Consider the following 15,148-nt stretch of genomic DNA (forward strand, 5'->3'; position numbering starts at 1 on the left):
ACGACAACTCGATTATCAGCTGACTGGCAGCTGGCCATGGAGGCCGAAACTAGTGCACTCAAACGAACGATATTGGGGGATAAGGATCAGGAATCCTGTAGAGTCCCTTTATACCCAGAGTAACGACAACTCGATTATCAGCTGACTGGCAGCTGGCAGCTGGCCATGGAGGCCGAACCTAGTGCACTCAAACGAACGATATTGGGGGATAAGGATCAGGAATCCTGCGATGTCTGTCACACAGAAACAACAACATCAACAAATTGATCAATTAAAAAGAAAATGAGATTGGTTTGTGAATAATTTCTTAATCTATTTTCATTTTGGACCGATGGCAATAACAATTTACTCTTGATAAACCACAATTAGGTAATATTTTCATTATTCTTGTTCACATACGAGGTACCGCCATCTTGGTGCACTAATTTCGGCCTCCATGAGCGAGAACCAATCAGAATTGGATTTTTTTTAGGCCACTTTCAGCCCAATCCTGGCCCAACCAAAAGTGAGTTGTCGTACCTCTGGGTTACTAAAGGGGACTCAACAGTAGTAGAGTGTCTGTCCTGAACTTTGCTCTCCCCCCCACCCCCACCCCCCACACCCCCAACAACACCCCACGACCGCCCCCCACACTAGAGTGTACCTTGTCCTGAAATCTTGAATAAATTCAAGCGAAAATTACTTCATGCTGGCATGCTGCTGAAGTGTCATTCAAGAACTTACATCTCAGTTTGTGAAGTATCAAAGCATCCAGAATGGAATCAAAGTCTTCCTTGCAGTTAGCTGATTTTGATTGGAGTTTTAAGGTAAACAAGCAGATCGGTTGCCTACTTCCTTGGCCTTTACCATTTTCAACTGTTCATCCCTAAAACTGTTAATTAACAGGAACCAGCTCAAAACTAGGGATGGTCGAATATTTGAATAATCGAATATTCGATATTCGAGCCATTGCTACCAAGATAATCGCATCACAATCGAGTATTGGTGAAACTATTCGATTATTATCCAATTAATATTAGAAGAGGCGAAACTGCGATTATTATCTATTACTTCCCCTCCAACAGTTCAAAATTTTGAGATTAGACCCTCTCTAGACGCTATTAGTGCCATCTCACAGAAAAGTGATATCTTTTGACTTTTTTGCATCGGTAGCATCAAAAAAGGTTGTGCAAATGTCATTGTATGGTTACAATTCGAGTTCATGGAAAATCCGTATGATGACGGATGACGTCGATACTAGTACCTAGCATCTATACCTTCATGCCCTTCAGTTAGGGATGTTGATACTGGAGGAAGTATCGACTCTAAGCTTCGATAGCGATATCGAGCATCGAGCTGAAGTATCGATACTCTTGCGGTATTGGTACCATGGATACTATTCCTAAATGATGCCGTAATTATTAGTGTGCCTATGTCTTTCGACCGTTTAATTCAGCCAGACTTATGCTTCTCTCAATACCGCCCTTATCCGCCTGCTTAGTCAGAGCCCTTCACTACTGTTATCGATCCGAGCTTTCAACTTTTTTAACGAAAGTAATCATCTTGAGAAACCTGATTACCCTGTAGTTTGTCACAGTGCATATTCAAGGTGAAACAGAAGAGAGAGAAGTTGTGATCAAAGAAAAAGAGGCCTTCTCCATGGCAAAATCAAATAAAGTACTGATATCATCGAAATTGGGGTTTGAGGAGCGACACTACATAGTAACGATACTGCTGAGTATCGATGCCAAGTATTGATGAGTATCGATACTTTGAAAGTATCGGTTTAATATCGACCACCCTACCTTAAGTCCAAGTAGTACTAATATGGTTTGAAAAAGTCCATTAAGTGGAAATACTTTACCCAAAGTGCATAAAACAGAGCCTTGTGCAAGCTAGCAATGACTGTAAAAGTGAAAAAAATTAAAAGAAATTCGAAACTGAGCAATTGTTGGAAATATCGAAGCTATTATGGCGCGTCGTCATAGGGATTCTCCATAATATCGAATTGGATCCAAACAATAACATTAGAATAACCTCTATCTTCTTCTTCTTCTTCTTCTACGATGGTTTATTGGCTTCATGCTCCGGTGTGGAGCCCACAGCCATCTATAGACACATTGTGGTAGGTAAGTGGTTAAAATGTTGAGGAGAGAATTAAGTGGGGGGATAGGGAGTAGATATGCAAAGGGGACTGAGGGGGTACCAACACCATCTTCACGCCACAAGACCCACTGTGGCGACTAAACCTATGGTAGACTGGGTCCTGGAAAACATACTAAGTGAACATTAGGTGTAAAGGTAGATTTGTAGGGTTTTGTAGGATTAGAGAGATAGATGGATGTACTTAAAGGGCGGGAATGGGAATAGCTAGGGGGGAGGAGAATTGGGTGATGAAGGGCTTGTTATCATTACGGGCTTTTATAAAGAGATATTATTCTGGTTTAAGAACTCGGTGATTATTTTATAGATAGAAGGGAGAGGGTTATGAAGAATGAACGAAATATTGAAGGGGGGGAAGTAATTAGCGTTAATTAAATTTTTAAAGAAGGCATCATGTTGTAGTAGGGGGCACTGAGAGAAGATATGGTTGAGGTCGCCAGTTAGTCCGCAATTGCACAGATCAGAAGCTCGTAAATTTATTCTGTGTAGATGGGAGGGATATAGACCGTGTCCTATTCTGGCTCTAATAAGATTTTTAATGTCTTTTCTATTCCAGTGAAATTTGGAGAACCAAGGGCGGGTAGAGAGATGCGGCATCAAAGTTTTGAGTCTTTGGCCTTTCCAAGTGCAGTCGTGCCATTCTTTTGCCCAATCTGAGAAACTCTGTTTTTTAATGAAGGGGATTAGTTGTTTGTAGTAGAGTTTTCCTTCAACCTTGTGAGCAAGTGGAAGAAGTTTTGTCAGTTGGTCAGCTCTTTCGTTACCTGGAATGCCTACATGGCTAGGGATCCAGAGTAAGGAGATATTGAGGTTCTGGAAGTTAAAAAGGGCTTTTTTAATGTCATATATAGTAGGATGAAGGTCGAAAGCCTGGTTGATTAGGTTGGTTAGTACACTATGTGAGTCTGTGCATATTAGAACATTGTAATAATTATGAAGAGTTATATGTTTGATAGCTTCACTAATAGCAAATGCCTCAGCATCAAAAATGGAAGAGTAAGTAGAGAGACTAAACACTTTGAAGAAGTCATTGACAACAAAGACTGAGGTTGTGTAGGTATCTGTTTTAGCTCCGTCAGTATAATAGTGTAAATAGTTAGGATACTTGAGATTCACATGCGCCAAGAATTCCGTTTGGATAATGTAGGGCATAATGGAGTTTTTATTTTTGATGTTTAGGAAATCCACATTAGGTTGGAAAAATTGGAAGGATGGGGACACTGATAAATTTGGAGGTTTTGAGAATTTTATTAAGTCTTTTTCAAATTTTTTTATAGCGTGCCAGCGGTAAAGGAATAAAGGATACTGTTTGTTTGACCACCAAGGGCTGTTAAGAACTGAAGATTCCAGCATTTTGGTGTCATTAATTATAGAGTTCTATTGAAAGCTCATGGCTTTGAGAAAGGTTTTGTCGGTGAGGTAGTTAAATCGGTATTGGATCGGAGGGATAGATGCTTCAGCATTTAAATTATTGGTAGGAGTAGAGGATAATGCGCTCAATACTTTACGGATACATTTATTTTGTATTTTATTTAACTGGTCCATCATAGAAAAGTTATTACAGTAAATAGGGAGACCAAAGTCTAGAATAGGTCTGATCATATTAAGGAATAAGAGCCTTGAGATATTTTGATTAGCGCCCCAATTCGCTCCGAGTAAGAAGGACATGAAGTTCAGTTTAGACTCTACTTTACTTTTAATGTGACGAAGATGCTCTTGCCAATTCATTTTTTGATTATAGATTAAGCCCAAGTATCTTACAGACACTGACACTGGAAACTCGTAGTTTAGAAGTTGTATAGTTAGGTTTTTAGGAATTCTACGGTTAGTGAAAATTATAATTTTAATTTTATGAAACGACAGATCAAGGCCCAAATCGATAATTGTGTTATATACTTTAATGAAGTCAGAGGCTAATTTGTTTAGAGCTTCTTGGAGATTATGATTTAAAATGTATATAACCGCGTCATCCGCATATTCTGATATAGAAGAGAAGGACAAGATTTTATGAAGATCCATTGAATAGATCAGATATAGAAGCGGGCTCAGAATTCCTCCTTGTGTGAGGCCTTTTGGACTAATCCTAGGACCCCATGTTTTAAAGTTATAGCTTATTAATATTTTGTTATTGGATATAAGATTGAAAATGATTTTGGCCAGATCTTGATTAAGACCAATTTGAATAAGTTTTTTGTATAGAATAGAGTAATTTACATTGTTGTATGCATTTTTTATATCCAGAAAAATGGTTGGCATGAACATTTTTTCACCTATGGCCTTGTAGGCTTGGCAAGAAATGTTGAATAAGTTATGATAAATATTTTTACTTTTTCTAAAACCAAATTGGAATGGAGATAATTTATTATAGGATTCTACGAAAAGTTCAAGTCTTCCTAACAGAATTTTCTCAAATAACTTTCTCATGACTGACACGATTCCTAAAGGTCTGTAATCTGAGGCAGAGTTCGGGTTTACGTCTTTTTTTGATTGGGTAAATATTTTAATTTCTTTCCAGGATTCAGGAATGACTTTTGTGGAAAGTATTTCATTGAAAATTTGAAGAAGAATAAGTTGGGCTTTAGTAGAGGATTTTGTGATGAATTCGACCTCAACCATGTCTAGGCCAGGGCTTTTCTTTTTGATTTTGGATATGGCTAGTTTGAGCTCTTCAATAGAAAATTTTTCGAAGGAATCTCCGAAGGTTGTCTGTTCGGACCATTGAGGATAGAATGTGGAGTCTGGAGTAAGGGTATTTAAAAAGTCATCAACCCAGTCTTCTTTTGAATTAATAAAGGGTATTCGAGCCCTTTTTAGGAGTTTAACTTTTTCGAAGATAACTTTTGTGGGGGTATTATGGTTTAAGCTTTCCGTGAATAATTTCCATTGTTTTTTTTTGTTCTTTTTGATGAGCAGTTTGAATTCCGCGCATAGTCTTTTATATTCTAGGAAAAGCTCCATACTGGCGTTAGTTTTATATAATTTGGCTAAGAGGTCACGTTTATTTTTCAATCGTTGACACTGCTCGTCCCACCAAGGGATTTTTTTGAATTTTTTTTTCTTTTCTCTCAGTGACAAAGGGAGGCCGGGACTTTCTTTGGAGTCGATTAACTGGATTTCTTTTTCGATACTTAGAGAATGTGCTTTTAGACTTATGTTGATGAATTCTTCATAGGTATATAAAGGTTCAGTAAGGAGAGAATCCTGAATTTTACGAAAACTACTCCAGTCCTTAAGTCGGTGGCTAGGTGTGAACGGAGCCGCATTTAGAGAATTGGTAGAGGGGAGAAGGGGGGAATTTACCTGTCTGTTGAAAATGTATTGACATGGATAGTGATCACTGCCTCCAGTAGGTAGGGCTTCCCATTCAAGGGTTTGGGTCAAAACGTCTGAGATAAACGCAATATCGGTATAGCTAGGCTCTTGTGTCGGTGAGGTTTTCCTTGTGGGCTGAGGGCAGAGTGAGTTGATGTTAAAAAGTTCAAGATCTTCGGCTAGTTCCACCAAGGTATTGCCTTTGTTATCACTAAGTGGATAACCCCACATAGGATGTTTGGCATTGAAGTCGCCTCCCATAAACAGAGGTTTATTAGTTAGGTTGTTAGTTGATAGAAAATTAGTCAGGTCAGTTTTAGTGAATTGACTTTCAGGGTGGATGTAAATATTTAGGAAGAATAGATCTAAGTTGTTGTCCAGGTTTACTTTAAACGCCTGGGTTTCAATTCTTTTAGTAAGAAGATGTCTATTGTCCAAAGTGATTGTGTAAGAGGTGTACTTGGTTTTTATGAGCGAGACTAGGCCACCATAACCGTCATCACGGTCATCTCTGTAGCAGTTATAGCCTGGGAATTTTTTAATTATGTTTGGTTTTAACCAAGTTTCTGAAAGTAAGATAATGTCAGGGTCGTGATCTCGGATAATTAACCTAAGGTCGGTATCGTTCGAGAGTAAGGAGTGAATGTTCCACGTAAGGAGGGAAAAGTTAGGCGGTATAACTACCTGAAAAGTGTTAGGCATAAAATTTAAGAAATAACAGAGTAACAAAAAAGGGAATAAATGGGAGAAGTAAGAAGAATGCGTAGAACACAAATTGGAACAGTTTTATTGAACAGATAAAGTGAAATTAAAAAGTTTTAGTCTGAAAGTTAAGATCTGTTCTATTTCGGTTGCGTAGTATTGTGTATGGAAGGAGCTGGGTTGTCTGTATTTGTAGTGTTAGGAGGGGGAAGGCGTTGAGAAGATTTATTTGATTGTATGGAATTTTTATTGACTGGGCAGGTTAGTGAGGCTGGAGGGGTTTTTTGAGGTTTTTGGTTTGGTTTGTTAGGTTCTTGTACTGGGAGAGCATTATGTGAAGTGAGGTTTGAAAGTTGGTTTCTAGTGGAAGAAGAGGATTCGGTTGTAAGGACGGAAGTGGTAGAAGAAGAATTTTTGACATTGTTATTTGTTTTCGACGAGTTCGAGAGAGGTAGGGAAGATTGTGGTTGTGAGGGTTTCAAAGGGCTAGAGTTTGCCATCCTGGGACTGGGGGAAAGAGTATTCACCGACTCCCCAGTTACGCCTATATTTTTTTTGATCCATTCGGCAGAAGGGAGAGAGTCGTCAAAGGAGTGTTTTGATTTTTTCCTAGTGGGAGAGGGGGAGGCCACTACATCAGCATATGGTCTCCTCAGGTCATCCAAAGAATACCTATAATTATTAACTACATCCATAGGTTCAGCTAAGTTAGAGAAAGAATTATTTGCAGGAGGAAAATTAGCGGCTTGAACTACCTCAAGGGAAGTTCTTTCGTTATTCATTGAGTTCTTATGGATATTTTGAATGCGTTCGTTAATGTTTGAAGTTGAGGTTTCCGTTTGTTGTACATTGAAGATCTCTAATGCTACTGCGAAGGATTCGTTCCGTTGAGCCATTATTTCTTTAAAATTTTTTGTTTTATTAGTTCAGAGCATCCTGGGGAGAAAGTGAGGTGATTTTCGGAACAGTGGAAACATTTCACCGGGTTTGGACATATGTCTTGAGCTACATGAAAAGTAGCACATTTTTGACATCGTTTCTGGCTTTTACAAGTAAGGTTCCCGTTATACTCGGCACGATGACCATAATTTAGGCAGTTTAGGCATTTGGTTACATTGTAGATATAAGGAGTAACGTTACATTTAGCGTAAAAAATATAAAGGAAATCAGGCATGGTCGAACCTTGCCAAAGAATGTCTAGTTTAGAGGTTGGGATTAATGCATTATCCTCATTTTTCCTAAAAATTCTTCTAACGCTTATGATATTGTCATATTTTTCACTAAGAAATTCACCTATACTATCAATGTCTAACTCATGGTGTACATTATTCGCAATGATTCTTCGAGTGGTATATTTGAGAGGAATGTAGCAAGAAAAATGGTCATACGGAATGAGAGAGGTTTGCTTGTCCACAAGGTTGTTGGCATAGCTCTTAGAGATTAGTTCCACATGAATAATGTCTTTATTTACTCTGGAAATAGCTTTAATTCCTTCAACCTTATTTTTATAGAAAAGTTATCCAATTAAGGTTGGGTGCTTATTTCCTATACCTTCTTTTGCTATTGCTACGATGAAAGGAGCAGGAGAATTTGGCTGGTATCTCAGGCTAGATTTATCTTTGACAATGAATGCCTTTCTAGAGGAATCAAACGTACTAGAGCTATTCGCATTTATATGAGTGATAGAGGTAGTTTGTGGGTTAGGTAAAGACGTAGAGGTATTAGAGGGGTTTAAGCCAGGATCTCCAGGGGGTCCATGGAGTGTTCCCCCGTGGGATTCGGGGGCTGAATTTAAGTCATGCATGGTAGGACTTACATAAGAAGTTAGGTTAGGTTACCACAATGTGCCACAAATTCATCACAGAACTGAGAAATTAAGGAAAATAAACGAAAAAATGCCTTCAATGGCTAAACTAAAGATTACTTTGATGAAAGAAGCTAAGCAAAACTATTGAAGAGAGAGAAATTGTTCAAAGGCCTAAATAGTAGATTCCGAACAACGTGTATGTACTAAGGACTGTCGAGGAACTGAACCTCTATCTTTGCTACCAATGTGGAAAAATCAATATTTATCGCTTTTTTGTGACGTGGCACTAATAGCGTCCAGCGTCTGGAATGTTAACCTTGTAGTATTTGATATTGCAAGATTCGATTTCTCAAATAATCACAATCTGAAAGCTTCCAATAATCAACTTCAACATATGTTGATCCCTACTATAGCTGCGCAAGGCGGATAAAGAATGGTGGTCGCATTTCGTACCCTCTGGACGTCACACGGTATCGGGTACATGGGCCGGCCGAGGCCGGGGGAGCCGGCTCAACCTCGAATTGCATGGCAAAAACCGTACCCTCTTGACGTCACAGCGCTTCAAGATGGCAGCCAAAATCGAAATGCGACCACCATTCTTTATCCGCCTTGATAGCTGCGTTGTCGAAGTAAACTGTTGGGGACCGTTGGGCAACGGAATTATCCGATTCCAAACGCTCGGCATTGTTCGACTTCCGTTGGGATTGCCCGATGTCCTGGAATGTTTACCAAACGGAAGTCAACAAATCATCGGTCTCAGGAGGTAGTTGAGAGCTTTGAGCTAACCTCTAAATGATATTGTGCACGCGGTGTCACATTTAAAACACAACAGTTTTTAGTCAACAGAGACGACCGACATCGCGTTTCGTCTCCCAACGAGTAAGTAAACGGTCACATGATATCCGTAAGCGTTGAGCAGCCCAAAGCAAACGGAAAGTTTACTTCGACAACGCACCTTAAACAGCTAGGTACCAACCTTGAGATCATTCAAAATATTTAGCTTTTCATCGATTATGATCCTTTCCCTTAGATTTTGAGATGCAACCTAGAGCACTTTCCTTGTAGCATCAGTATCAATGAAGCTCTTGCATGCATCAGATATTTGCAATGTACGTGTTATTTCTCTCGTAAAATTTTGTGAGGAACTTGCTGTTGCTTCCGGTTTTCTTTCAACAAACACCAAAACTCAAGTGAAGGTCTCAAAGTTGAGGTCATAATGAAGGAACTACCCCACACTATCCTGAGAGTTCACCTGTCCATCTAGTCAGGCTTGAGTCTAATGTTCTGTAGAGATTCAGTCTTCAGCCTTGAAGGTCGGGTTACAAAAAATCCTAACAACTTCTCATTGACAACTGATTGGTACGCAGTCTGGAGCATCAATGTAGGGATGGACAAATATCGAATTCGAATGCGAATATACGAAACTTAACGAATGCGATTATTGTGAATATTTGAGAATTGGAATCTTGCAATTGCGAATAGTTCGGATGCAAATATTCGAATATTTTCGATTATTGCTTCGATTTTTGATTTTTTATGAACCATGAGAGATAAAATGACACTTTTGACACTTTTGAATGCGATTATTCGAATTTGCGATTTCGAATACTTCGGAAGCGAATATTCGAATGTGATGCGGTTATCTCGGTGTCGGTGATTCGAATATCGAATATTCGAATATCTAAATATTCGACCATCCCTAATCAATGATTCCTTTCTGCAGACTCTATGCCATGGCACCCTTGGCTACCTGAGCTTATTGGTTCCCAATTTTCCTGACCCAAGGCCCATAACCCTTCAGGAATGGCACAACAAAATAAATTTAATGCGAGTATCACTCAACTGCCCTTTGACCAAATTCTATGGATTCACACTTATTTTCATACTAAAATTTTACATTATTCACGGAGTCACATGAAGATAAAGCATTTGGATACTAGAATTTTAGAGCACTGAGCTTTTCAAGAGGAGAAACTTCACAATTTCCATTACCTATTTATCCTTATGTTAATAAAGTATGATGTATTTAGTAATAACTGCAGGAAGACTACTAAAAATACAAAAGATGAAAATTCTAAATTATTCTGAAGCTCTAAAATCTTTATTTGTTTACTACTCATATTACATTAATTTCATTCTCCTACAGGGTTCGTTTCATCTTACTTAAGTATGTACTACAGGTAGAAAAAAAAATAGTGTTCTGGATGGTCGGAGTCTAATGATTTTCCTCTAAAAATATTGTGTAAAGAACTAGACAACATACACACACAACACAACATACATATCAACGGCATAAGTCCGCAATTACATATCTCGTTTGCGGTGTCTGAAAATCTGAGCCTCTATCTTATTTTTTTAAAGGAGAACAAATTGACATCATTCTTTGAAGTTTCCGCAGAATTTTCTTTGCACAGAGATAAAAAATCACGGCAGTTTCAAAGAATTGCCGTTGAGTAGTTTTCTGTTCAAAAAATAAATATTATATATCAATTGTTACCATCAATGAAATCTGTTACCTTGTTTGAAATTTTAATTATGGCCTTTGTGATATTGATTTTGTGACCCTGACAATGAAGCGTTCGCTTCGAAAAGCTTCGGTCTAAGTTTTAAAAGTTAAGTTAATAAAAGAAATTTTATATTATTTCTAGCACTCGGCTACACTCCAAATTCCAAAAAATAAAGCATAAAATTCTTAGTTTTCAATGATCTTTTCAGTGATGTATCACAAGATAGGGGTTACTGTTTGAAAAAAAAGAGTTGCCCCCCCCCCCCGCCCCCTTCCTGAGGGAGGGGCAAAAATTTTGACCCCCCCCCCCCCCCCCTAAAAGATGGTCCCCTTTGAGATAGAAACATTTCCAAAGTTTCGTTTTTTGTATATTCAACCGTTGAAAAGTTACCGTGCGGGGGGGGGGGGGGGGGGGAGGAGTGTGTACGGATTTTTGGGACACCACCCTGTATTGCCAGGTGTGTCTGGTATTTGGTACGATTTCTTAAAAAAAAAAAAAAAGAGCGGTGTCCTTCGGTGTTCATGGATGGGAACGCATAAATGATAAGAATAAAAAGTTCTCACTTCTGGTTTTGTTGTTTTTGTCGTTTCTTATCAGAGACCCTTGCCCGTTGCAAATTCATCGGTGAAAATACTTTTCTCCTTTCTCTGTTACAGTACATTTTGGGGAGCAGCTCACTGTCAACTTTGGAGCTACCTTTTGTCAACCTTGTTTTTCACCTGACCAACGACAAGAAATCTGCTAGATCTGTAGCTTCTGATATGAAGTCAGTGTCTCTCGAATTGGACCAGCAAGAACTGAAGTTTTTAATTCTAAAATTGGATAACGCTAACCATGCTGTAAAAACCTCGTGATCTGTTGAAACTAATGAGACTTCCGATTCTTGGTAAATCTTATTGAAACAATAATCCTCTCGCATTATCGTGCATGTGAGTTTCTGATATATTAAGGCGCACAAGTCGATTTTTTTTTGCAAGCTTACTCCCATGTAACTTATACACAAGCTCCTACACACAGCTACTTTTCATTTCATATCTCTGCTCCTAATTTAACCCGATCATTGTAATTATCTTGTATTGGGAAAATCATGACAGATAAAATCTCGATGGAGGAATCCAAGAAAATGAAGGTCTTTGAAGAAAAGGATTCGGAAGACTTCTTAGAAGAGGAACCAAAACACATAGATCTGGGTGCGAGAAAAGACTTGAAAGACTTTTCATTGGAGGAATTAAAAGAGATGGGCGCCGACATGAGAAAGGACTTGGGAGTTTTGCAGCAAGCTAACAACAGGCGCCGAGATGTTATGAATGCATTACATGAATATAATGAGATTAAAGATGTTACACAAGCTGTGTTAGGTTGCTTAGCAAACATAGAGGGCGTGACTGTTAAAGAAATGCATAGAAGTTTTGATTTAGATGGTAATGATCTTTAATTTTTGTACAATCGCCAATAATTTTGCCGCTTGTCGAAAATCCTTTTGTTTGTTGATCACATAGGCATAAATTTTCTCTATTAAAGTTATTTGGGTTTTCCACGCAATGGAAAGTTTAGTCAATGACCAAACCTCCAACTTGGAGGACCAAAGTTTGATTACAGAGCCCATTATCACGTTACTTTGTCGTTATTATTTCCACGTTGCTTTCGCCATGGCTAAGAGCCCTGGCCGCCTTCCCTGTTCGTCAACAGGTAGAACTCCCCGACCTTTTAATTCGAAGAGGCAGTCTTCTATCCACCAACCTGAGGACGCATTCATTCCTCAAAGACACTATTATTATTCTCAGTATAGGGTGTTTTAGACCACCCGTACCAGGCCTTTTTCTCGGTTGTTTTAGGTCGTACGAAGTCGAGGACCGCGGGGTTGAATAGGGAATCGACCCCAAGGAATCCGAATTTCGTGGTCCCGAAACCCCCCCACCTTCCCCTTGGGGGGTAAAGGGGGGGTCACGATGCTAAAAGTCACGGTTCCCGACCGAATAGCGGATAAATCGCATCAGAATTGAAAAGCACGGAAAATTTTACGTGAAATTGACCCCTAAAAATCCAAAATCGGCAAATCTAAGGCCCAAAAATGATCCCCTGAAGAGGGGGGCAGTACCCCCCTCCACAATTTCTCTTTGGTCTCAAAATTGACGTAGATTCTCCAGAAAAAGTCGGTTTCCCAGGTAATTGACCCCCAGAAATCCACATTTCATGGTCCCGAAGCTCCTCTAGCCCCCCTTGGAGGGTAAACGGGGGGCCCAATTTTAAAAATCGGGGCTCCTTTCCGAATCGCAAATTTATTGCATCCAAATTGAGGAGCAGAACACATTTACATCTTAAGTGACCCCCAAGAGTTCTAATTGACCCCCCTGAACAGCAGAAAGTAACCTTCTGAGGAGGGGGGCTTCGCCCCCACCAAAAATTTCTCAAGATTCCTCTTTGGTCGCAAAATTGACGTCGATTCTCCAGAAAAAGACGGTTTCCCAGGTAATCGACCCCGAGGAGCTCAGGGACTATAAAATTCAGAGTCCTCGGGGTCGATTACCTGGGAAACCATCTTTTTCTGGAGAATCGACGTCAATTTTGCGACCAAAGAGGAATCTTGAGAAATTTTTGGAGGGGGCGAAGCCCTCCTCCTCAGAGGGTTACTTTCTGCTGTTCAGGGGGGTCAATTAGAACTCTTGGGGGTCACTTAAGATGTAAATGTGTTCTGCTCCTCAATTTGGATGCAATAAATTTGCGATTCGGAAAGGAGCCCCGATTTTTAAAATTGGGCCCCCCGTTTACCCTCCAAGGGGGGATGGAGGAGCTTCGGGACCATGAAATTTGGATTTTTCGGGGTCAATTTCGTGGGAAAAAATCTTTTTCTGGAGAATCTACGTCAATATTGAGACCAAAGAGAAATTATGGAGGGGGGTACTGCCCCCCTCTTCAGGGGATCATTTTTGGGCCTTAGATGTGCCGATTTTGGATTTTTAGGGGTCAATTTCACGTGAAATTTTCCGTGCTTTTCAATTCTGATGCGATTTATCCGCTGTTCGGTCGGGAACCGTGACTTTTAGCATCGTGACCCCCCTTTACCCCCCAAGGGAAAGGTGGGGGGGGTTTTGGGACCACGAAATTCGGATTCCTTGGGGTCGATTCCTTTTTCAACCCCGCGGTCCGCGACTTCGTACGACCTAATACAACCGAGGAAAAGGCCTGGTACTTGTGGTCTGAAACACCCTGTATAAGTAATGAAATATGAGGAAGGAGTAATCATATTGAAAAAAGTAATTGGCCAAGTTGCCTTAAACTGAATAAAAATTACTGTATGATTTTTTACTCAATGCAGTGCAATCGTGTAGATATATTGAATATCCTTCCAAATATCCAGACTCGTGTAAGAACTATGAAACTGGAAGTGTCTGGCCCTGCCATGAAAGGAACTAAGCAAGTTGTTCAAAAAGTAATTGCTGAAAGTTCCCTGTATTTTCTTAAAATAAAGGTTCTTTTTTTTCAATTATGTATTCGTTATTTTGATTTCTTTGGCTGAGGGGGTTTCCCTCTTTCCCTTTCTTAAAAGACCGATAATTCAGTTTCTTCCTTAGTCTTTTTTTTATTTTTATTCTTTCAAAAAAATTACCAAATATTTGTTTCAAAGAATTATTGAAAACTCAACAGTAATCGTTATTTGATCAATATCGATCGCTCTCCCCTCTTACATTAGCCCGGTAGCTTGGCCAAAAAAGTTCTCTGCAAAAACTGTGGATGTGAGTTTTTTTCAAAATCACTATAAGTCGCTGACATTTGCTTCAAATGGAGATGTTGCATGTGTAAGGGATTTGCGATTTGACCGTTGATTCTTATGTAAAAGTTTGCAAGAAACACGATGGTGCCACTGGTTTTCTCTGAAATCAACTCCCATGCTCAAACAAAAGCTCTCAAGTTGAGGCCAAAATGGAGGGATATCCCACCCTACCCTACGAGTCCATCTCTACATCAAGACAAACTCTCCATGCAAAGATAGGGAGTGAATACATTGACAGGGCTGCCACTTTATTTGGGGACTCCAAAACTGAAAACACGGCAACCCTGCTAATGTATTTGCTCCCAATTTTTGCACGGAGAGTTTGTCTTGATGTAGAGGTGGACTCTTAGGGTAGGGTGGGATATCCCCTCCATTTTGGCTTCACTTTGAGAGCTTTTGAGCTTGGGAGTTGATTTCAGAGAAAACCAGTGGCACCATCGTGTTTCTCGCGAACTTTTACATAAGAATCAATAGTCAAATCGCAAATCCCTCACACGTGCAACATCTCCATACAAAGTTATGAAGCTCATTTTTTAGAGGAGGTTTCTTTCTACAATTAATTCCTTGACCGAACCCTTTTTGCTGTATAGACATCCAAATTCACAGCTTTTAAAACTTCGAATGCTATTTTTTCAAACCTTATAAACGCCACACCGCTGTTTTTACATGTAAGGCTTCATATATGCACGGAAAAAATTAAATTGCTGATTTAACAATTCAATTGCCTGAAAAATGACTGCAATGCTTGAAAAAAAATGACTGCAATGCTTCAATGTAGATTTTACAACAAAAAAATGCTTCTCTAACCACCATTGTAAGCTAATTTAACCACGGGGGTGGTTCGAGTAGCATTTTTTTGTTGTAAAATCTACATTTTAACGTTGCAGTCACTTTTCTTTGCAATTG

General features: G+C 39.4%; 1 protein-coding gene across 2 annotated transcripts; it reads left to right on the forward strand.

Moving 5' to 3' along the window:
• Positions 1-634: 634 nt before the first annotated feature.
• Positions 635-13,957, forward strand: LOC109037794 (COMM domain-containing protein 8). Of its 2 annotated transcripts, none has more exons than XM_019052612.2 (2): positions 635-806; positions 11,127-13,957. In XM_019052612.2, the coding sequence occupies exon 2, from the start codon at positions 11,558-11,560 to the stop codon at positions 11,903-11,905; it is 348 nt and encodes a 115-aa protein (XP_018908157.1). In that variant the 5' UTR covers positions 635-806; positions 11,127-11,557; the 3' UTR covers positions 11,906-13,957. The 2 variants fall into 2 exon arrangements, with proteins under 2 accessions (XP_018908157.1, XP_072152351.1); XM_072296250.1 differs by having other exon boundaries at positions 11,127-11,486.
• Positions 13,958-15,148: the final 1,191 nt, after the last annotated feature.

This window comes from Bemisia tabaci, chromosome 2 (genome assembly GCF_918797505.1).
Source record: "Bemisia tabaci chromosome 2, PGI_BMITA_v3".
Classification (NCBI taxonomy): domain Eukaryota; kingdom Metazoa; phylum Arthropoda; class Insecta; order Hemiptera; family Aleyrodidae; genus Bemisia; species Bemisia tabaci.